Source organism: Bactrocera neohumeralis, chromosome 6 (assembly GCF_024586455.1).
Source record: "Bactrocera neohumeralis isolate Rockhampton chromosome 6, APGP_CSIRO_Bneo_wtdbg2-racon-allhic-juicebox.fasta_v2, whole genome shotgun sequence".
Taxonomy (NCBI): domain Eukaryota; kingdom Metazoa; phylum Arthropoda; class Insecta; order Diptera; family Tephritidae; genus Bactrocera; species Bactrocera neohumeralis.
In genome coordinates this window covers 76,070,060-76,093,691 of record NC_065923.1, presented here as the reverse complement: position 1 = coordinate 76,093,691, position 23,632 = coordinate 76,070,060, and the positions used below count along the sequence as shown (strand labels likewise).

General features: G+C 34.3%; 2 protein-coding genes across 3 annotated transcripts in view; one reads left to right on the top strand and one right to left on the bottom strand.

Annotated features, from left to right (window-relative positions):
• The first annotated feature begins 649 nt into the window (after nt 1–649).
• On the top strand, nt 650–13,369 carry LOC126761043 (mucolipin-3-like). 2 transcript variants are annotated; one of them, XM_050476935.1, is made up of 4 exons: nt 650–1,471; nt 8,301–9,151; nt 9,215–9,948; nt 13,172–13,369. In XM_050476935.1, the coding sequence occupies exons 1-4, from the start codon at nt 983–985 to the stop codon at nt 13,222–13,224; spliced, it is 2,127 nt and encodes a 708-aa protein (XP_050332892.1). In that variant the 5' UTR covers nt 650–982; the 3' UTR covers nt 13,225–13,369. The 2 variants fall into 2 exon arrangements, with proteins under 2 accessions (XP_050332892.1, XP_050332893.1); XM_050476936.1 differs by having other exon boundaries at nt 9,215–9,958.
• A 7,431-nt stretch (nt 13,370–20,800) lies between these two features.
• The window catches only part of LOC126762107 (receptor-type guanylate cyclase Gyc76C-like), a 122,649-nt gene continuing 119,817 nt past the window's right edge, over nt 20,801–23,632 (bottom strand). The window contains exon 17 of the mRNA XM_050478623.1: nt 20,801–23,570. Coding sequence (XP_050334580.1) covers nt 21,372–23,570 — 2,199 coding nt within the window. The 3' untranslated portion in view covers nt 20,801–21,371. The remainder of the gene's footprint in view (nt 23,571–23,632) is intronic.

The window sequence follows — 23,632 nt, the reverse complement described above, 5'->3', positions numbered from 1 at the left end:
AATCACTTCATTGAAATGATTTCAAACTGATCCACGCTAAATCTCTCTGTGCGACTCTGATTTTGCGCAATCTACTTGTCAGCACTGGAAATCTGTTACATTATCACAGCAGATTTGGACACTACAAAGGGAAAAAAATGTAAACAAACAAATTTTTTTTAAAGCAATGAATCTAATTTCATCTGAAAACCGACTTAACAAATGAAAAAATGCATCCATTATTTCTATTATATGGAAAATATTAAAAAAAACCGTCTTTGTATTTCAAAATACTATATGACAGTCTTTTCTTTTGATTAATATTAAGCGATGTGAACTCTTGAATGACAATAACAGCTGTTTTTTGATCTTTCTAACGGCAGTGGGAACACTGTTGGGTTATGAAATGCTTAAATATAATCTAATCTTTTAAATTTTCGGTCTGAACATGGTATAAAAATTAACACGTTTATATAATTAAAAAGTTAACAAAGCTTAACAGAGCCATATAAATAAATTTTTACGAATAAATTCCGAAATAAATACCGTGAAACACCCTGCATGGAAGCAATGCATTTTTGCTTCTTCGATATTTTCGTACGAAATGTCACTTTTTTCGAAGTCTGTCAACAAATGTCATATTTTCGCGTATATTCCTCTTCCCCACAGATCTGTTAATTATTCTATCTTTCATATCAAAACACAAAGGCAGAAAAATATAAGATACGTAAAAGGCTGATTACTGCTGCTTCTCCAAAAACAAAATACAAAAAAAAAAAAATTAAACGAAGTGCTGCCTCTAAATTTTCATTGATTTCGCAATTTAGTTGATAAAGTTATACGAACGCGTACGGAAGTGAAAAAGCAATTACACTGCGAACAAAGTGACGATTGTAAACATAAGCACAAAACACTTTGGTGATTTTTCTTTTGCTACGAGTGAGTGCAAAAGAAAAAATCCCCAAACCCCACCTCAAAGTAAACACTCTTGCAGTGCATTGAGATGCAGAGTTATGGTGGAGCAACAGCGTCAGCTGCTCCCCAACAACTACCAGTACAAGAACAGCCCCAAACAAATCTCTATGACGCAACGCTGCGTAACAGCAACGTAGATCAGCAGGTAAACCTTGGCACAGGTGCTGTTGGCGGAGTGAATAGGGGTGAAAGTAGCAGGCATGAAAGCAGTGGTGAAAATTCGCGTTGCGAAAGCGATGATGAATACCACAGAAATCAGCCAAGGTCAAGTGCGACAGTTGGTGGCAGCATAAATATCGAAAACGAACAACCAAATGTTTTCGCGCCTTCCGCGACACAATATGGTGCAGAGCAGAGTGGCAATGAACAGCCTTCAGGCTCCACTAACATGGAAGGTGCTTCGCCTATGTCCTCTTACAATGAAGAGCGGATGCGACGAAAATTGCAATTCTTCTTCATGAATCCGATCGAGAAGTGGCATGCGCGTCGCAAGTTCCCATACAAATTCGTGGTGCAGGTAAGTAATTTTGCTTTATGCAATTTAATTGTAAATAAGCTCTAGGTGTTAATTAAATTAAAAATATGTAACTGTCGCGTAATGAGTAACAGTCATGAATGTGAAACTGTTTAAGACATTTGTGTATTTTGACACTGACAACGGAAACGAAATTCTGTAGCATAATCACGGAAATTGTTATTTACAAAGGAATTATAAAAGGCACCACCATAAATGATAGCTGACAATGTTTTAAACAAATATCCCCTAATACTTTTATATTATATTTATGTAGTAAATTAATACTTAATTAAAAGATGTATTCAATGAAACCGCAGAGTCTCTTAATGAAGTTTATGACGCTTGTGTTCGCTTTTAATTTGGTGTATGCAATTATCCCAAAACATGCTTGCATGCAGGAAGTGCTTATCGAATATTTGTGCTGTGTGTTAATTCACGTTCAAATAAATATAAGTAAATGTTAAGCATTTCATTGCTGGAACTTTAAAAGACAGCAGTGTATGCCATAAAGCCTATTAAACTCCAAATTAGTGTTCCATTTAAATATGGAATACATACAAACTATGCATATACATATGTATTTGTATAAAAACAAAAACTGCTATATAAAAAAAAATTCACATTCACTTGCAATCTATTGTTTAGCGGTTTTTCCTCATATCGTATAGCACTGCCCAGGTGACATTTACAACCAAATTTCAATTTTTTATATCGCGATTATATATGTATGTATTAACACTCCGACACACATACATATGTATATGTATATACATATATATAAGTGGATATTTTTAACAAAATGCTTACAGCTCCATTTTAATATTTAAATGTGCATACGAAAATATTTTGCGCTTGCGGTTTATTGACACGGCATGTGAGTGCATATACATTTATGTATATTTGTATATTTACAGTGCGCTCATTAATTGGCTTTGTATAAATAAGTCTGGCTTGAGTGTGACTTCATACATTCCGCCCACCTTACCAAGTGGAACTTTTCCTTAAATGCAAACACATTGTTCAATTGTCGTCATGCACTGGTGTTTGTAGGCATGCAAATATATATTATGTATGTATGTAGCAGCAAGTACGATAATACAACTGGTGTTTAAAGCATCACTTTTGTCTCAAGCTGTATATCAAAAACAAATTTACAAATGATTACATAAACCTGCACACCTATATACATATGTACATATATACGTACAATTGTCCGCAATTTCATATAAGCACGTCAATATGTGCGCTGAATGTAAATGATGACATAAAAAATTATTTACGAACGCAAGGTGTACAAATTTACACACAAATATGTACAAGCGTATTGTATATTCATTGTAAAAACAAATAGTTCAATGCAACTGGAACCAACCTCTGCGCTTTGGATTGCAAATTAGTTTGTAAAACGCTTGCTGTTTGCTGCGTGAAGGTAATTGATAAGGAGCAGTAGCAGCAGTATATTTTAAACGTATTAAAATTATCAGTTTGCAAGATACGCCTACAATTTTTGCAATACTTCATATAACTTCATGCAAAAATCTAAATATTATATGTAATTTCTGTATAATTTTTTGAACTTTCAAACATTTCGCTCGCTATTTTGTCTATCGTAGCACCGTGCGGCTATGTGCTAAATAAATTTGTCAGCTGTTGTATGTCCAACATATTCAAATACGCTAATCATTTGAGTAAATACTAAATAATGCTAACAAATAATCCATGTCTCTGTAAACTTGAACTAAATAATTCGCACCTGTGACTCAGTCAGCGGTATAATATATACATACATATAGTATAGTATATTGAATAAACAAGAAAATAGTTAACTACGGTTGCACTGAAGGTACTACCGACTTTCACACACCACCTGAGCCCAGAAAACCACCTGTATACCTACCGAAAAGTGTACAGTACCACTACAGAACGTAGCGTCATAAATGCCTAAATAATTCCTGGCCTTTAACGAAAACCACTCTGTGAGAGGACGATTCCCGTAGGGTAGTCAAAAGCCTTTGACAAAGTCAATCACACAACACGCTACTTGAATATATCGAAAAATCTACGCCCCCTCCAGGACTGAAGAGGTGGACTATGGACTACCTGTGCGGTCGTCAATCATCCGTAAACTATGGGTTTCGCAGGGTGGTGTCCTCTCCCCGTTATTTTGTAACTTCTACATTTCGAAACTACCGCAACCACCTGAGGGAAACGCAACGTAACAAATATAAACGGTTATATCTCTAACTTTTCTCGCTTCCTCGCTGCATGGAACTTAAAACTATCCCCCACTAAATTCCTAGTGATCATATTCACAAACTGGATGAAGGAGTACAGGCAGTCCCAAAAATTTTAACGACCACGATTGTCGCCAAAGTACAGAGCCACAACAAAATCCTCAAGTCGCTAGTCGGCAGCAGATAAAGAAAGGGCAAAGAAACATACAAGGCAATCGGCCGGCCGGTCCTTAACTGGTCGACTGGATGCAGTGAAACGCAGACGAAGAAGCTGCAAACTTGTCAGAACATTGCTCTCCGCACTACGACAGGCTGCCTCTTGGTGCTCCTATCGAACACCGGCTCTCAGTTAAGGAGCATAATACTTTCGCAGAAATCATCCCTGCAGTCACCTGAACTACGCCGACCGGACTTCGGACGCAACTAACTTCCGACAAGCACTGACAGTTATTCCCTGTGGAGCCATCAACATCTTCACTTAGAGTCAACCACCACCCACTGCAGACGAAGAGCTCGAGTTGCCGCGAGAACCGAGGGTGTCCCTTGCGCAGCTTCGTTCTGTATACTATAGCAGGTTAAACTCCTAGTTATCCAGAATAGAGCCTGAGTCCCCGCATTGCACTAGTCATCTCTTTGCATGCTCCACTAGCCATTCTTATCTGACACCCCTCTCGCTTTGCTCCGACCCCTTCAAAACAGCACGTTTCTTTGGCCTACCGTTGGATGACGTCGACCACAACTTTCTAACTCTTACCATCCTAACGGGGATTAAATACCCGTTACAACGACTACAACAACACCGCAATTTTTCGGTCCCAAGACCTTTTCTGGAATTGGGACTGTCTCAAACCACAACCTGGCGGATTTTGAAGAAGGATTTGGGCTTGCATCTGTATAAAATTGTTCTGACTCAAGAACTGAAGCCATTGTACCACCACAGCACGTGCAACAACCGGCTTATTGCGAGACAAGTTTGAAGATTCGATTGTTTGAGGAAACCGTGACATTGAATGGTCTCCAAGAAGTTGTGATTTAACACCATTAGATTACTACTTGTGAGACTATTTGAAGTCATTGGTCTTTAGTAATAGACTAAGACTCTCTTCAACTCATGTTCCCAGGTCAGTCGGGTCTAAGTAACCGAAACGCACCCGGATTTTTTTTCGGCCAAGAAATGTCAACCCAGAACCAGGAATTTTTTCTGCCGCTACAACACCAACAACTCTCGTCCAGCTTTAGAAGTCAATATTGAACATGCTGTTCATCACATACGACGAGATTTAGTGGAAAAACTACTCGAAAATTGAGTTCATCGAAGTCGAAAGAAGTCGTGGAGGCCATTTGAAGAATGTTAAATTCAGCACTTAACTCTATTAAGTAGTGTGTGTGTGTGTGTTTTTTAAAGAAATCGTATCAATCTTATTGGAAAAACCCATATTTTGTACCAAGTTTTCCAGTAAATCAAACTCCATGTTATCTCAAAACACTTTCAACCATCTACATATACAAGTTTTCATAGCTTAATGCGATGTGATGCATATATGCAGACCACATTTAACTATGTATTAAGTCTTATCAAACTGTAAATATGTAATCTCTGAATATGTGCAAATATTTATATCATTTCTAATCTAAAATACTTCTTTGTTGGCGGCGCAAGTAAAGACGTTCGCAAACGTGAACTAAATGTACAGTTTGTGCCTCATTATCTTGCTGAGTCAAATGCGACTAGGCGCTATATGCCACTGCAAGGCGAACAGACACAACCGGGACGCATGTACATACATATGTATATATATGTATGTATGTATATACTATATATTGTATGTATGTCATATTTTGCCCTTATATTTGGTGAATGTATGAGTTTGTGTAAAAATTTTCCTGCTTTCGCTGGTCAGTGCTAATTTTCTACAAAAATAATGCCTGGTATTAAAAAAATAATTTTCAAAAATGCTCAAGGCTCGGTTTAAGTACATAATTTTACAGCTACATGCGCATTTTCGTTATCTCTCTGTGTTATTTATCTATTGCCAACTAACAAGTACACCATTTAGCTTTGTTCGACAGCGCTCATTTACGGTTAGATAAAAGCCCTTGGGTTTTGGGTAAATAATAAGTTAAATAATTGGTTAAATATAAACTTGTACGCTTATGAATCACGATTTTCAGAAAAAATATATAATATGTATATGTATATATCGGGTAAAATTTCATTTAAATGTTGACTCATGTGGTTTCAACAAGATGGCGCTACATGCCACACAGCTCGCGATTCTATGGCCATTTTGAGGGAAAGAACTTATTTCATCGATGAGAACAATTCATTATTTTTAGCGATTTAACGCCTTTAGACTATTTTTTGTGGGGCTTCACTAACTTACTAATATGCTCGGAAGACTTGTATGTTTGTGCTCGCTTATGAATCACGATTTTCAACAAAAAAATATATGTACATAACGTTTCAAATAAAGAACCGATGAGATTTTGCAAATTTTATGCGTTTTTTTTTAAAAAAGTGTATATATAAAAATATTGTAATTAATTTGCTTCTAATAATCAGTTATTTACTGTTATCTTCACTATACTTAAAGTAATTTTCCTCAAAAACGTGTTAGCGCTAGTTTCAATTGTTTGCAAGTAATTTTCCAATGTTTTAAATATCTTAAATTAAAATAGATAATGTAGTATGTTCAGCACTTCGACACGATAATAATTTATTTTAATCTAAATTATGTCATTTGTACCTGTTCTGTATATAAATATAGAAATACATACATATAAACAAGAAATACAAAGTTAAAATATACATTTCCTAGCCCTTTTGATAGCAAAATAAGATTTTTAGTAAAAAAGCTTATAGGTTAGTAAACTAAGTAACTGCAAAACCGGTCCTACTGGTTGGATTTGCTTTGACTGGCCCGCGACTCCGAGCTCCGCTACTCCGTTTGCTACGGGTGCAGTATTTACGCCCTTACGCACCTTCGAGGCAGGGGAAGCACTGTTCTCTCGGCTTCCTCAGGAGTTCTTTCCTCCTGGATGTGTCTTAGGTACCATTTTAGACTGGCACCACTCATTCCTCTCCTACGAGGGTCATCATGACCATCCGGACGACCTGTTGGTGGTAGAGGGTGCAGTCTATCTCTGCATCTCCTCTCCCTTTTATTACTATAATATATATAATTAAAATTTATGCCAATAATAAATCAACTAGCTGTTTCTCTTAACGCTGAAATAAATCTTTCTTCAATCTGACCATATTCACCACAGCACATCTTTAAATATAAATATTAATAGGTATATTTGTTTGTAAATACATCAATTTTTGTTTATTTATAACTCATTGATGTATTTATATATTTTTTTCCTCGATGTGACCAATATACATAATTTATATGGATGTATTATATATTCGTCATCGCTGTCAGTTTGTCTAAAGCTCTCTTAATGAATAGCCAGATTGATAGAAAAAGTTGTCGTAATTGATATAACTAATGGCGAGTGACGTGTAAATCATTGTAATTATGATAAATTTCTCCGAAATTGAAATAATTTTATTTATTTATTGAATTATATGTATATATAAAAACTCTTCATGAGTTGACTCGATTAAATTTACAAATTTTAATATTATGTTTTTATTCCGAATACTTAATTGTATTTAAATTTTGTAATGGAACAAGAAAAACGGTAAATTTTGACTGCCCCGATATGGCCGCTCTGCGCAAATAAATAAGTTTTTGTACAAAAACTTGATTTTGATCGTTCAATTTGAATGGTAGCTATATGCTATAGTGATCCGATCTCAACAAATTCTTCGGAGATATTAGCGATGCTTTGGTTGACAATCTATGCCAAATTTCGTGAAGATATTTCGTCAAATAAAAAAGCTTTCCAAACAAGAATTTGATTTTGATCGTTCAGTTTGTATGACAGCTATTTGCAGCAGTGGTCCGTTATCGACGGTTTTGCCAAAAAAAAAACTTCTTGTACAGAAAATAACATGTGCGAAATTTCAGCGCAAAATCTCGAAAACTGGGGGCCTAGTTCGCATTTACAATCGACGCAGTTCGTACCACTGACCATTCATAAATATATTTTATATTTTTTCCGACTTTCATTCATTTTATAATTTAGTCTGTTTAGGTTATGTGTAAATATGTATTCATTATCTAGCATGTGTGATGATAGATCCATCAAAATATCATGCAATCGTGTATTAGAGAATTATTCATTCAGAAAGTCGTAGGCGTCACATACATTTATGTAGTACTATATGTATTATATGCATAGTGATGCACCAATACATTCACATTTGTATATATATACTTTTTTTGAGAAATGGGGTAATTAAACTATTTAATTGCATGAAAAGCTTTCAGAAATCTATTAAATGAGCTGGAAATCCGTTCGCTCCCATATTATACACATACATATGTATATCTATATAAAAATCATGAATGCTTTTATTATGAATGATGAGAAAAAGATTTGTTAGAAAATAAATTTGAGTGACGTCAGTCCACCTCGATACATCACTGTCTTTTAAATATGCAATATAATTCACAAAAACAAATTCTTTTCACTCCTTGCAGGTGGTGAAGATCATCTTGGTGACCATGCAACTGTGCCTCTTCGCGCATTCACGCTACAATCACATCAACTACACCTGGGATAATCGCATCGCGTTTTCGCATCTGTTTCTGCGCGGTTGGGACTCGTCACGCGAAGTGGAATCCTATCCACCGTCCGTGGGTCCTTTCGCCTTGTATGAAAAATCCGATTTCTATGACACCATTGACTATGCGGTGCGCGGTTACGCCAATGTAAGTCGCTCCATTGGACCCTACGATTATCCCACCGAAAACAATGAAATGGCGCCGCTGCATCTCTGTCTCTACAACTATCGCGAGGGCACGATATTCGGCTTCAATGAGTCGTACATCTTCAATCCCGACATCACCGAGTTCTGTTTGTACTTGCCGCCAAATGTGACAACGCTCGGCGTGCAGGCGTACCTCAAGCAGAATGGTGTCGAGGTGAGTTTCTCGTCGCTGGTGAAAGCAACATTGGTGTTCGCCATTAAAACGGTGAATTTCAAGTCATATGGTGGTCCGCTATCCGCGCCCGATTGCTACAAGTTCGATGTGACGATTTTCTTCGATAATCGCGATCACGACGGCCAAATGCTGCTGTCGCTCGACGCGGACGCTCAACGCTTGCGTTGCCGTGGTGATATCGAATTCATTTCGAATGCGGAGTTTGATGAGGCTTTGCGTAGCATGCTGAATATACTGGTGTTGTTGGTGTGCCTGCTGTCCTTCGCGCTGTGCTCGCGCGCCCTCTATCGTGCCTATTTGCTGCGCTGCCAGACGGTGAACTTCTTCCGCATGCAATTCCACAAAGAGCTGAGCTTCGAGGGACGCATGGAGTTTGTGAACTTTTGGTGAGTCCAAGCCGTGAAAAATAAGCAAGCTTATATAATAATTTGTATTTGTTTATCTGCTAGGTATGTGATGATCATCATCAATGATCTGCTGCTCATAATCGGTTCGTCACTGAAAGAGCAAATCGAACGCAAATTCCTTGTCGTGGATCAATGGGACACCTGTTCACTCTTTCTGGGCGTTGGCAATCTGCTTGTGTGGTTCGGCGTTTTGCGCTATCTGGGCTTTTTCAAGACATACAACGTCGTCATACTGACATTAAAACGTGCCGCACCCAAAATACTACGTTTTCTGCTCGCCGCGCTGCTCATATATGCCGGCTTCACCTTTTGTGGCTGGCTTATACTCGGTCCGTATCACATGAAGTTCCGTTCGCTCGCCACAACGTCGGAGTGTCTGTTCTCATTAATTAACGGTGACGATATGTTTGCCACCTTCGCAACGCTCTCATCCAAAGCCGATTGGCTGTGGTGGTTCTGTCAAATCTATCTGTACTCCTTCATCTCTTTGTACATATACGTTGTGCTGTCGCTATTCATCTCGGTCATCATGGACGCCTACGATACGATCAAGTGTTATTATCGTGATGGTTTTCCGATTTCGGATCTGAAGGCATTTGTGGGCACGCGCACCGACGAGGACCTAACATCAGGTGTATTCATGAGCAACATGGATGACTTTGATGGTAACGGTGTGCTGGATGTGCTGCGCCAAGTTTGTTGTTGCGGTCGTTGTCGTGTGGGTAGCGGTAGTGCTGGTGGCAGCAACGGCCCCTCTGGGTACACCAGTCTAACGAGTATTATCAAGTGATTGCATTAACGTTATTGCTGATTGTACACTGTATTGATACTGTACGGACGAATGCGACCAAACGAACTGTAAACGAACGCTGACGCTTGGCATGTGCTGCTAACGCCAACGCTGCTAAGCTGTGCTGCTGTAGAAGCAGGCATTTTTGAACGCATGCATTGTTCTAATTGTGTATTATTATTATTTTTATATTGATATTTTAGTTATGTAGTTTAATTTTATACCCTGCACAGGGTACACGACGATTGTTACAACCAAAAGGCAATGTGAGAGACCCTATAAAGTATATATTTAAATGTTCGGTATGACGTGCTGAAACGATTTAGCCATGTCTGTCTGTCTATCCGTTCATTCGTATGTCTGTCCGTTCGTTCGTCTGTCTGTTCGTTTTTCTGTACGTCTGTCTGTATATATGCACGCGAATTAGTCCTTCAGTTTTTGAGATATCGATCTGAAGTTTCACACCCGTTCTTTTCTCACCAAGTAGGTCCTCATTTGTCAGAATGGCCGATATCGTACCACTATAGCATATAGCTGCCATACAAACTGCACGATCGAAATAAAGTGCTTGTATGGAAAACTTTTGCGTTTCACGAGATATCTTCACGAAAATCGGCATATATTATTTTCTAAATCAACGTCAAAATATATACAGAAATTTTCCATATCGGACCACTATAGCATATAGCTGCCATATAAACTGTTCGAACAAAGTCAAATCCTTGTAATGCAAATTTTGTTGCATTCGGTGCCACCGAATTTAATGTTTTTTCTTGTTTGTTATTTTCTTATTTTGTTAATAACGTTTAGTTGAAAGTCCAATTTTGCTTAAACGAAAGTTACACCGTTAATCGTTGCTGCATTTACAGCCGTGTTGCCATATAAGTATGCGACTCATACTCATTACATTTGCATAGATTTCGCAAATTAGCATTTCTAACAACTGTGGCATGTCATTTAAACCAGCAGCACTTTCTTAAGTGACACAGTAAGAAGTAGAAAAAAATTTTGCAGAATATTTTGAGGTTAGAAAGTGGTTTGTGGTTATTTTAGCATATAGATTTATATAAGTATAGCATCAGGGACTAAAGTAATGCCAACTTAGGCACATGTTAAGCGTCTTAATTGTAGGAATAGTAAGCATAATAATACAATAAACAACATTTAACTTTCTTCAAGCAATTGCCGGCGTCTTAAAGCTCGGAGGCAGTATTTTTTGCTGTCTTGTATATTAAAACAAAAAAAAAAAAACAAAAAAGTTTTAGTGCTTGAAAATAAAAGTCTCTTTTTACTGAAAAAGTTACATGTAAATTTTTAAAACCAAAGAAAATATTATTTATGTACACGTGTTGGCAACAAAAAAAATTAATTAAAATAAAAATATTAAAAAAAAAGAAATAATTATAATAAAAATAATAATAATTATAATAAAAAATAAATAATAAAAATAATAAAAAATAAATAATAAAAATAATAAAATAATAATAATAAAAAATAATAATAATAATTTTTATAAAAGATATTATAATAATCGTAACATAAATTAAACACAAAATTTAAAAACAAAATAATTTTACAGTCTTTTTACTGAAAAAGTTGGCAACAAAAAAAATAAAAAATAAAAATAATAATAATAATTAAAATAATAATAAAAATAAATGTAATAATATTAATAAATTATAAATAAATAAAATAATAATATAATTAAATTAAATTCCCAATTCAAAATAAAAATTCCTAAAAGTATGCATAAACCTATATTTCGTGCGAGTAAAACTGACGGTATGAAAAACGCTGACAATAATTGTAACACAGACTAAGCTGCACGCGTGTAAATTTGATATTAAAGCGAAAGGTTGCAAGGTAACCTAACCTAAATTTGTTAATAAAGCACATGGTTGAAGGGTTGATATAGACACAATATTTTTGATAAAGCAGAAATTTTGACTATTAGCAGCTGATATGGCAGGCTGCAGCAGGCTTTTAGCAAACATAAAAATCATATGCTGATAAAAATTAATAAAAATATTATTTTTTTAATTAATTAAAAAAATATTAAATTTGTTTCCGTTAGGTACAGAAATTTGCAAATTTATTTGGTATTACGTGATATTTTCCAAAAACAGCAAACCTCTCCTTAAGGTTTGGCGCATTTCTCATACCTAGAATGAACATTTAACTTTACCATTTCATTGCTACCCATTCCATTGCTGAAGCATTTGCTCTTTTTTACTGTATGTACCGTTAACATTTTTTCGCCAACTGCAGCGGCACTTAACTAAACTCAAATTCCTCTAAATTTCTCTAAACTAATAAAAAAAACAATAATACATACATACATACATATTTACCTGCATTCACCGGCGCAATATCTGAGCGCCATCACAAAGTTTTGCAAAGTTATGTCATCTAGAAATTCATGCTAAATGCTAGTTCGTACATTTAGCTACGAAAGTTAACTAAATTATTACATATGTACTATACATACATACATACATACATACATATAAGCGCATATTCTAGTACTTTGTTCGTTTGGTTGCTCGAGCATAAAGCTTCTGCAACTGCATAAACTATGTATTTATTGTAAAAACACCGTTACACAAATAAAATGTTGTAGTTAAATGCAATGCTGAACTTTTTTTAATTATTAATAAAAATTTAATTAATAAACATATTTAATAATAAATAAATAAATAATAAAAAAGAATAGTAATTAAAAAAAAATGTATAATTTAAACAATTTTTAATAATATAAAAAAATTATCAATAATTAAAAAATAAAAATAATTCAAAAAATTAATAATATAAAAGTATGTTAATAATTAAAAAAAACACTTTAATAATTTAAAAAAAAAAGAATTATTAATAATTAAAAAAAAATAACAATAAAAAAATATTAAAAATTAAGAAAAAAAAACAATTATTAAAAAAAATAATTAATATAAAAATATGTTAATAATTAAGAAAAAACATTTTAATAATTAAAAAAAAAAATTTCAATAAAAAAATTAAGTTTTAATAATAAAGGAAAATAATAGATAATTAAAAAAATATATTAATAATTAAAAAAAAATTTAAATTTAAAAAATATTGATAATTACAAAACAAATTAAATTATAAAAAGTAATAATTAAATTATATATATTTTCTCTCACATTTTCTTTATTTTCCTCTCTTTTTCGTTTTTCTTTCTTTCCAATTTACAGTTGTGTTTATGAGACGCGCGTCTGATGACGAATGTTTTTTGGTTATGAAATAAACGAAAATCTGTCCACGAGTCGTAAACGTGTGTAAAGCACTAGTTTTAAGTATTCACATGTTATGCAGAGCGAACTTTATACAAACATACATACATACATATTTGTACATAGCTAATAAAGATACGTTGTACATTAAAATACAAATTTTTTAGTGTTGATTGATTTTGTATGTCAGCTACAGAGCGAGCTGAGGAGAGCATCTCTTGAAAATTTAGATATAAATATTTAAGGCATCTAAACGACTCAGATCTGGACTGCCTAATTGTCTAAAAGCATTATCAAAGAAAAAGTTGGATATTGTCATCAAAAACTGATCGTTTCTGGACAAAATGTTCGAATTTGAAAGTTTTGGACTCAGAATAAGTAGAGAGATAATCGGAAATCTTCCCACACCTCATTTCAACACCTTCACATGAGAAAAAGCATCATTTTGACGATTTCCTCCTCAAAAACCGGCGATTTGAGACACAATTTTAATTTTCTAAATTTCTGGGTGAATGCAAATTTATTTTTTCCTCAATAGAAATATGCCCCATGCGATTCTGCAAATTTCTGCATTTTTATATTTTCTCTACGACCAGTAGTTTAGAAGTTATAAGCATTTTTGTATTCGCTTGAATTCGGCGGCTGCTTGCTGCATGCTCCTGGTCGCCTAGTAGAAATCTGAGATTTTGGCACCAAATTGAATGCAATTTTTCTGCAGCGGCGGCGGCTGCACTGCAAATTTGCGTGGTGTGTTGCAAAACGCAAAGGGGCGAAATTGGAAAACGGATGCGGCATGCCCGGAAGCGGGACCTCGACCGGAAGTGGAGTAACGGTACCACACTTCCGGTCCGAACTCCAACCGGAAGTGACAAACCGGAAACGCCCAACCGGAAGTGGAACACCAAACCGGAAATAGGCGGCCGGAAGCGGAAGTTGTGGTCCGGATATGTTGTAACGGCTTTACATTTCCGGTTCGGAACGCCGCCCGGAAGTGGGGAACCGGAAACATGTGTCTCGTGGCCCGGCTTCCGTTTCCGGTTATCCACCCCGGTCACTTTTTCCGGTTTATCACTTCCGGTTGGGGTACCGTTTCCGTTTCCGGTTCCGGTTTGTCACTTCCGGTTAGGGTTCCGACCGGAAGTGAAATAACGGTTTCTACTTTCCGGTTTCATTCCGGTTTGGTTGGAGTTCGGACCGGAAGTGTGGTACCGTTACTTCACTTCCGGTCGAGGTCCCGCTTCCGGGCATGCCCGCATCCGTTTTCCCAATTTCGCCCCTTTGCGTATGCAACACACCACGCAAATTTGCAGTGCAGCCGCCGCCGCTGCAGAAAAATTGCATTCAATTTGGTGCCAAAATCTCGGATTTCTACTAGGCGACCAGGAGCATGCAGCAAGCAGCCGCCGAATTCAAGCGAATACAAAAATGCTTATAACTTCTAAACTACTGGTCGTAGAGAAAATATAAAAATGCAGAAATTTGCAGAATCGCCTGGGGCATATTTCTATTGAGGAAAAAATAAATTTGCATTCACCCAGAAATTTAGAAAAATAAAATTGTGTCTCAAATTGCCGATTTTTTAAGAAATTTGGCATAATCCATAGCATTTTGATAACATTATTTAGTTAAAGCATGATGTTAAAGCTTTGTAACTAAAATTTTGTTATTTGACAAAATAAACCCAACAATACTCAATGCAAGCTCTCAGCAAAATTCATGGAGGATGGAGCCATGTGTGGAAGTTTACTCAAGTAAGGAAAGCTCTCTGGGCGCCATTAAAATAAAAGGATCAAAACAGCCTCAGCGAAATTACTACACTTCTATTCATATCATTTTTATATTTATTTATTTTTTTGTTTTTTTTCTTTATTGAAGTTTAAATTAATTATTTTTAATATGGCAATCAATGTTTTATTTTTATATTTTTTGCTGCTTCAACATGAATTTATATACATATATGGTATATATAATTTTTAAATTATTTACTAGTAACTCACTTCGTTTGCTGCTGTGCGCTTCACATACACATATACATATGCGTTATATAATAGAGTTTTCCTTGCGCTATTGTTAATTTACATTACTAAATATTTAAATATTTTTAAGGTAGTTTCGTTTGTATGTTTTGCTAAACAAATTTTTGCTTTTGCTTTTGTTTTTGTATAGCTATTACATCGCTTGATTTTGATTATGTGTTTTAGGAAGCTGAAGTTTGGCAATTCATTAAATTAAACACAGTTGTGTACATAAACACTTAATAACTACAACAACAACTACAATACATGTATAGATTTGCTTTGCATTTGCTAGAATGTTAATGAAACATTAACGGTTAATGGTTGCTTAAAGTTAACGCACGCTTGAGAAAATGTTTCTGCAGATTTCTTGCCATAATTGGCGCTTCTATTTTTATTTCTTTATTTTTTTTATTTAATTATTTATTAATTTATTTTTTTCATCATTTATTTTTTTATTTTTAATTTTTTTATTTATTTGTATTTTTTTTTGCGTTTGTTTCGTGTTTCGCTTGTTTGGTTTAAGCAATTTTCTTTGTAGCATTTACTAAAACTAGAAAACAATAATATACATTTTCATACATACAAAATATGCTAAATATTTATATTTGTCACTATATCATCTTTATTTTCTCTAACATACATATTTTAGAAATACAAAAATTAAATTTACAACATTTACATTGTGCGCAAAGTGACTAATGCGTGGACACTTAAAGAGCAAATTAGCTACTAAGCTATAAAGGCGATGAAAGAGTGTTGGTGACTACGCGGAAATTGTGATATCGAAGGCCTGTGGGCTAGTTAAGGGGTTAGAGGTAGCCAGAATTTTCAACGAAAGAGAAACATTTTTTATAATATTCAGTTTTATATAACTTTGGTTAAATTTTCAAAAAAAAAATAACAATAATAATAATTTGTATAATTTTCAGTTTTAATTTTTAATATATTTAGTTTTCTTTAAATTTTCGTTTGATTATTTTTTTTACAATATTCACTTTAATTTGACTTTTCTTTTATTAAAAAATATTTTTTTATATTATTCAGTTTTATTTCAGTTTTTAGTTTAATTAAATTTTTATTTTTTTATAATATTTACTTTTATTTAACTTTAGTTTTATAAAAAAAAAAAATTATAATATTCAGTTTTCTTTCAAAAAAAGTTATAATATATTCAGTTTTATTTAATATTTGTTTTATTATTTTTTGTAAAAATATTCGGTTTTATTTTACTTTTGTTTCATTAAAAAGATATTTTTTGATAATATTTAGTTTTATTTAAATTTAAAAAAAAATATTGTTTTTATAATATTCAGTTTTATTTAATTATGATTTTATTAAAAAAATTGTTTCAAATGTAATATTTTAGCAGTAACCGCCAACGGACCTTGAAATAGTGAGTATTATTCGTAGAAAACTTACTAGTACCTGAAGGAAAGAATTTTTTTTATTTAGATTTTTTACAAAAAATTTACTGTTGCTTTTTTCCCTAAAATCTGGAATTTTTTTGTTAATTTATATTTTTTATAAAAATTTTACTCTTGGTGTTTCTCTGAAAATCTTAATTTTTTTAATTTCAATTTTCCATAAACAGTTAACTGTGCGTTTCTTTCCAGAAAATGTGATAATTTTTGTGCTAATTTAATTTTTTTAATTTGATTTATTTTAAGTAATTAATTTTTTTCTCGAAAGCCTAGAAAATTTTGATACTGTTAATTTAAGTTTTCATTTCCGCTCTTTGAAAAACAATTAACTGTTCGTATTTTTCCGAAAATCTGAATTTTTTGGTTAATTAATTAATTATTTATTTTTCAATTTTTCGTTTTGTTTATAAAATTTTTCAATTTTACACACACTTAACCCTTTTGTTGTCCTTCCCCGAAAATATGAATTTTTTTTGTTAATTTAATTTTTCAATTTCGATTTTTTCAAGGCAATTAATTGTTTGTTTTTTGGAAAACTTAGAAAAATTTGGTTCAAATCAATTAACTATATTTTTTTCCAAAAATTTTTAATTTGTTTGGTTAATTATTCAATTACTTAATTTATTTAATTTTTAATTCAATATTTTTATACACAATTAAATGTTAATTTTTTTGCCCGAAAGTCTGCAAAAAATTTTTATTAATTTGTTTAATATGACTTTTTTTATAAACAATAAACTGCTGGTATTTTTAATGTATATTTATTATTTATTTTCCTTTTTAATTTAATTTTTCTTCAATTAAGTATTTTTATACACAATTAACTGTTTGTTTTTAGCGAAAACCTGTAAAAAAAACTTCTGAATTTATTTCTTTAATTTGGATTTTTTATAAACAGTTGTTATTTTCGTATTTATTATAAAAAAAAATTATTTAATGATAAAATTATTATTATTGACATAAAAATATTTAAAAACTTAAAAACATTTTTCATATTATTTTAATTTTTATTTTTATATTGCATTTTTTAATATTATTTTTTATAACCCCTTAAATATTTCGCCACATGCCAACAAATTAACTGCGCATGCGCAACTCAGAGTGCAGCTCAATTAAAAAAAGTAGCGTTTGAAAGCATTTTCCTTTGTGCTTAAGCGCATATTAAACACTTTGCTGTGATTTGCTAATAACATTCGCTGCAAAATTTGTCCCCTAACATGCACAGCGTCACTTGCGCATGCGCTTTATAGCGACGCAAAGCGGTGGTACTGCGTGAATTGCGCCGCGCAGCGTTTCGTGGCAGGGTCTTACGCTACGCTGCGCTGCGCATTTCCGCAAACAGTTATGTCGCTTGCTTGCAGTACGCACGAAAATTGTAATTTTCAAATTGTTACAAAAAAACTTAACTACTTTTTTACATGCTTTTTTATATGGGTTGCTTTGCAACTTAATTAAAATATAACAGTTACTATTTACTATTTACACATACATATACATATTAATAATTAAATACAACAGGTTTTTATTACAATATTTTTGTAATTATCTTCACTTAAAAAAATTTAATAATATTATTTTTTATTAATATTAACATTCTTTTATAATTTTTTATATTAAATTTTTTTTTAATTTTTTTTGGTTAATTATTCAATTTAAAATTATTTAAAAAAATATTTATAAATTAATAATCTTTAAATTTTGTTATTTTATACTTTAATATTGTTTTTTTATATTAATTTTTACATTAAATATTTTTATTATTTTTTTATACTACTTTTTTCATATTATATTTTGTTATATTATTAAAAAGTAATATTATTTAATTTCTTTTATCTAATAATTTTATATTCCTTTAATGTTATTTTTTATATTATAATTTAATATTAATTTCTATATTACTTTCTTTTATATTATTGTTTTTGTATTATTATTTTTTGCATATTATAAAAAAAAAATATTAATATTATTAAAAATTAATATTATAAAAATTTTTTAATATTATCTTTTTTTATTATATTGCAATAAATTTGTTCAGCTATTAAATTAGCAGTTGCATTTATATATATATACATATATTATTAACTAAATATTTTTTTATATATATTTACACAAGTAAATTAAGTTTAACAATATATAGTTATGCCTACAAACACACTCACTCGCGCAAAACTCAGCCTGAACATCTCCTCACTTGTTGTTTTTACATTATATATATATATATAACTATAAACATTAAAGCCAAACACACACACATACACATGCAAACTTAATTTAGTACACATTTTCATTTATAAATAAATCTTATATTTTGCATTTTCAATATTTTTTAAAATAATTTTATATGTAATTTAACAGCACTTCACTTAAAATGTAATTTTTTTTTAATTAAAGTGTATTTTGTTTGGTGCAGAAGTCTTATAAATTTTGCAGCTTACAACAAATAGGCAACTCATTGCTTGCTGACACAAAGTGCTAGCATGCCGTCGACAATTTTTTAACACACACACATTTTCAATAAGCAAGTTGCTTTACAGACACAAAAAATGTACATATGTATACTAAATATATGCGTGTGCACAAATACATACAAAGCAGAGTTTGTGCACAAATTTTTAAATGAAAATTTGTTTTAAAAATATTCAGAACAAAAAAATAATTTTATAAAAACATATTTGTTTTTGTTGTTTTTTTGATGAAGTATTTTTTATAAAATTATTTTTTTTCTAGAATAATTTTTTTATAAATATTTTTTTCACGAATAAGTTTTTTAAACAATTGTTTTTATAAAATTAATTTTATGAAGAAATTATTTTTATTGTAATTGTGTTTTCTTGGTTTTTAATGAACAACTTTTTTTTATAAATTATTTTCTTTCGCAAAAAAATCTTTAGTATTAATTTTTTTTTCACGAATAATCTTTTTTTGAACAATATTTTTTTAATTTTTGTGATGAACAATTTTTTTTATAAAATTAAGTTTTTTTCTGAATAATTATTTTTACTAATAATTTTTTTTTGATAAACAATTTTCTTTTATAAAATTTTTATTTTTTCACGAATAATATTTTTTTCTGCATAATTTTTTTAAATATATTTTTATTTAATTATTACCTATTTTAATGCAATTATTTTATGTTTTGTTGCATATATGGCGCTGCAATGCATTTTTGTTGTTGTTTTTTTTTCTTTTTTCCAAAATTAATATATTTTAATTTAAGTTTCACTTTAGTTTCCCAATAATTTTTACCAAAACTAGTCTGGTGTCGGCTGACTAGATATGTACATTGAAATTATCTCTAATAAAATTACGCTTTGCCAACCGTTTTGCTTAAAAGCACCGTTATGTGACATCGGTAAAACGTAAACTCTGTTGTAGAAGCTAATAAGCGAGCTTAAGCGCAAATAATGAAGCAAATAGACATGTTTTATATATTCTCACTTACACATACGTACATACATATATATAAACGTGTGTGTGCTTTTGTGAAATACAGTTGGTAAAGCTGTAGTTTTGAATATTTAATATTTATGTTTGCATTTAATTTTTCATTTGTTAATATATATATTGTATACAAACACACACACATGTGCTTTGATGATGATGTGCGCGTGTGTGCGTGTAGTGTGCTACGCATGCTGTTTGAGATCAAACACTACATTTAAGCATTTTTTGAAATTCTCCAAATTGCTTGCTGTGCATTTATTTGGTAATTACATAATGGTTATGGAAGTGACAATGCAAAACGAAAATATTTTCCACATCGTTTAACGTCGGTAGTGCCGACAACATTAAATAGAAATATGTACATAAATTAGGGTTGCTCAAAAAAAATCGAATATGTTTTTCACTTGGTACTTTAAAAAATAGGTGCTTAGACAACGCTATGAAATTTTCTGCAAGTATTAGGCCATCAGGGTGGTTCGAAAAAAATTGAATATTTATTTTTTTACTTGATACTTTGCAAAATACTTGCTTAGACACCGCCACAAAAATCTCTCCAAATATAAGGTACAAAGCGAAACAAAAAAATTGTTTGATACACCCTAATGCATCTGCGGCAACGTTTTGCGTAAAAAAAAGAATCAAAATAAACGCAACTTCACAACATTTTTTACATAAGCGCTTGATTTGCACATTTTTTTTGTTGCAATTTTGAGAAAGTGCAATTTGCCATGCAACAATTCCACAAGTAAAAATAACGGTAATTTAATATTGAGTTCCATAGCTACTCTTAACAAGCAAAATAAAAGAGTTTTTTGTTGTTGAATGACAGCGTAACTTTGCATAAATCTACAAGACAAATAACACACAGTTTCAAAAAAAAGTTATTGGTTTGAAAAACGGTATTTTCCTGAGAGTAACTGTACATTTTTTTTTGCAACTTCATAGTGGTACACACCTTCATTGCCAGGCGGGCCGCGCGCCTCACGCCGTACGCGTCGTGCTTGTTTTCGCGTCGAAGTCCACAAGCGCGTCCCGCTATGGACGACACTTAAACCGTTAGAATTTTTACAACCGATTTTGCCAACAATTTTGCTTGAAAATGTTGCGAAAATTTATGTAGCAAATGAATAAATTAATAAGTAAGTAATTTTCAAAAAGAGGAAAGCAACGCGGCGTGGCGGCGCGTCAGCTCGTCGGCTTTATGCACACAAACAGTTGCAATATTACACAATACCCAAAATCGTTAGCTTGTTGCACACTTTCCGCATACGTCGCGCACTACACGATACTCTCACGATCACGCGTTAACGCCGCTGACGTCGGCAGGTCGCTGAAGACATGCGGCGCATGCACGCCGCTCGGCACTACGCGCCGCAGCGACGACTCGCTGGTACGCTTGCTGTTGCCCTGTATGATGCGCCACAGCCATGTTGTGAATGTGCTGCCGTTGCGGGTCGCAGGTGCGCTACCCGCTACCGCGGAGCCCGAGGCGCCACTGCCGTCGATATCCGGCGCGTAGCTAACGCTATTATGACCAGTATGTGTCATGCCACCAGCGCTACGACCACTGTTGGCGCACGCTGGTGTGGTGAGCGCTTCGATGTTGGTGTGCTCGAGTGCTTCGAGTGAACGCCAACGTTTTGTGAGCGCCAATATTTCGTCGGGTGGACTAGTGAGCGACGTCTGACGTTGTAGTAGCGGCGCATCCTCTTCGATGGTCATGCCACCGTTGCAATTGTTGTTGAGATGCTTATACGGTAACAAGACAGTGGCGCCAGTGCCGGCGTTTATGGTACTACTGCCAACGTTCGCGGTGTTTACATGGCTGCCACTGCGTCTGCGGTTCAGCAAAGTGGATGCCACGGGCACGATGCTTGGCTGTGGACCACCACTATGAGCGTAGCGGTAGTCGCCATTATCGCGCATTAGCAAGCCAACATCGTCGTCGTAGTCTTCCTCATCCAAATTATTTGGTGCTGTATCCACGTTGACATGATCGAGCTCCGTGTGACTCATATGGACCAGTTCATCGCCTGCGATGCCATTCATATTGGCGTTTTCGTATTTGGTAGGTTTGCTTTCTCTTAAACCGAGCGCTGCAACAGCGTCCAAGGACCGTGAGTTGTTTTTCGACAATTTGGACGGTGGTAGTTTGACGGGTTCATGACGTTTACGGAGCTGCATAGGCATGGGATCAAGTGAGCGCGTCTCGCGCAGTAAAATTGTTTGAGCGACGGTGGGATGTCTGCTGATATCACCAAACTCCTGTATCGAGACGGAGGAGGGCAGCTTTTCGCTAATGATGCGACGATGTGGACGCACCAAGGCAAGCGGCTTGTGGCTGGGTGAGCTTGCAACGGAATGTGGTGAGCGATATGCACCTACCAGCAGCGCACTACCCACAACGCTTGTTATGCCAATACCGCCAACGCCAGCAACTACGCTACTCTCGATTGCACTACTATCACCATTACCGTAACCATTCACGCACTCTTTATCACAGTTCGTTTCGTTTTCGGAATGCTCCAGCGTGTTGTGCGATGCATGCGCTGACTCCAGCAGCGTACAAGTCTCACCGACACTCCCACTTCTGTCGCCACCAGTCCCCGCGCCACCATAGCCGCCATAGTAACTCATGCGCTCCGGTATGCTGTTGCCGCCAATGCCATTCAGGGACGGCCGATCGTGACGACGCGATGACAAGTGTGGCGAATCGCGTGCCACGTGATATGTGGAACCTTGTAGGCTATAATTAGACTCGATATCGGTGCGTGGCACCATTGAAGTGCGCCGCGAGCCACCACCATAGAAATGCATTCCCACGATGCTCGGCTGGCGCGAATCGCTGTTCAACTTAGGACTTTTGCGCGGTCGACAGAACAGCGGCGGTGGCATATCGGTCATATCGACCTCTTTCCTTTGTATAGCCTTTTCTGTGGCGTCTGTCAGCCAGTACGTGACTACGTCACCCTTACCCTTCATCGACACCAGACCGCGCTTCTCAGTCACGTAGCCACCAAGCTTGTCAAGCGCCGCCTTACATTTACCTGATATGTGTATTTTTAATGCCTCGCCATTGGACTCCATACGCGACGCAGTGTTCACGGTATCGCCGAACAGACAATAGCGTGGCATTGTCAGACCCACTACACCGGCCACCACGGGACCAGTGTGTATGCCGATGCGCAATTTGAGTGTTTCGTTGGGTCGATGTGCTATGCGATGCTGCTTGACCGCATGCAGCAGATCCAGCGCCATCGAAGCAATTTCGCCTGCGTGCCGATCGCCATTCTTGATTGGCAAGCCAGAGACCACCATATAGGCGTCGCCTATCGTTTCTACTTTGTACACGTCGTAGCCACGTATGATGCGATCGAATACCGTGTAGAGATCGTTTAAGAAATTCACCACTTGCAATGGTGTACTCTCCGCTGACATAGCGGTAAAGCCCACAATGTCGCTAAAGTAAATAGTGACCTAAAACAAAAGAAAAAAAAACAATAAGTATGAATTCAATGTACCTATCAACTGATGCACTA

Bases quoted from the DNA above. Each gene is read 5' to 3' on its own strand.
- LOC126761043 (XM_050476935.1), top strand. From the start codon at position 983: ATGCAGAGTTATGGTGGAGCAACAGCGTCAGCTGCTCCCCAACAACTA. The intron at 9,152-9,214 runs GTGAGTCCAAGC...TTTATCTGCTAG, and splicing joins ATGGAGTTTGTGAACTTTTG to GTATGTGATGATCATCATCA. The intron at 9,949-13,171 runs GTATTATCAAGT...TCCAATTTACAG, and splicing joins TGGGTACACCAGTCTAACGA to TTGTGTTTATGAGACGCGCG.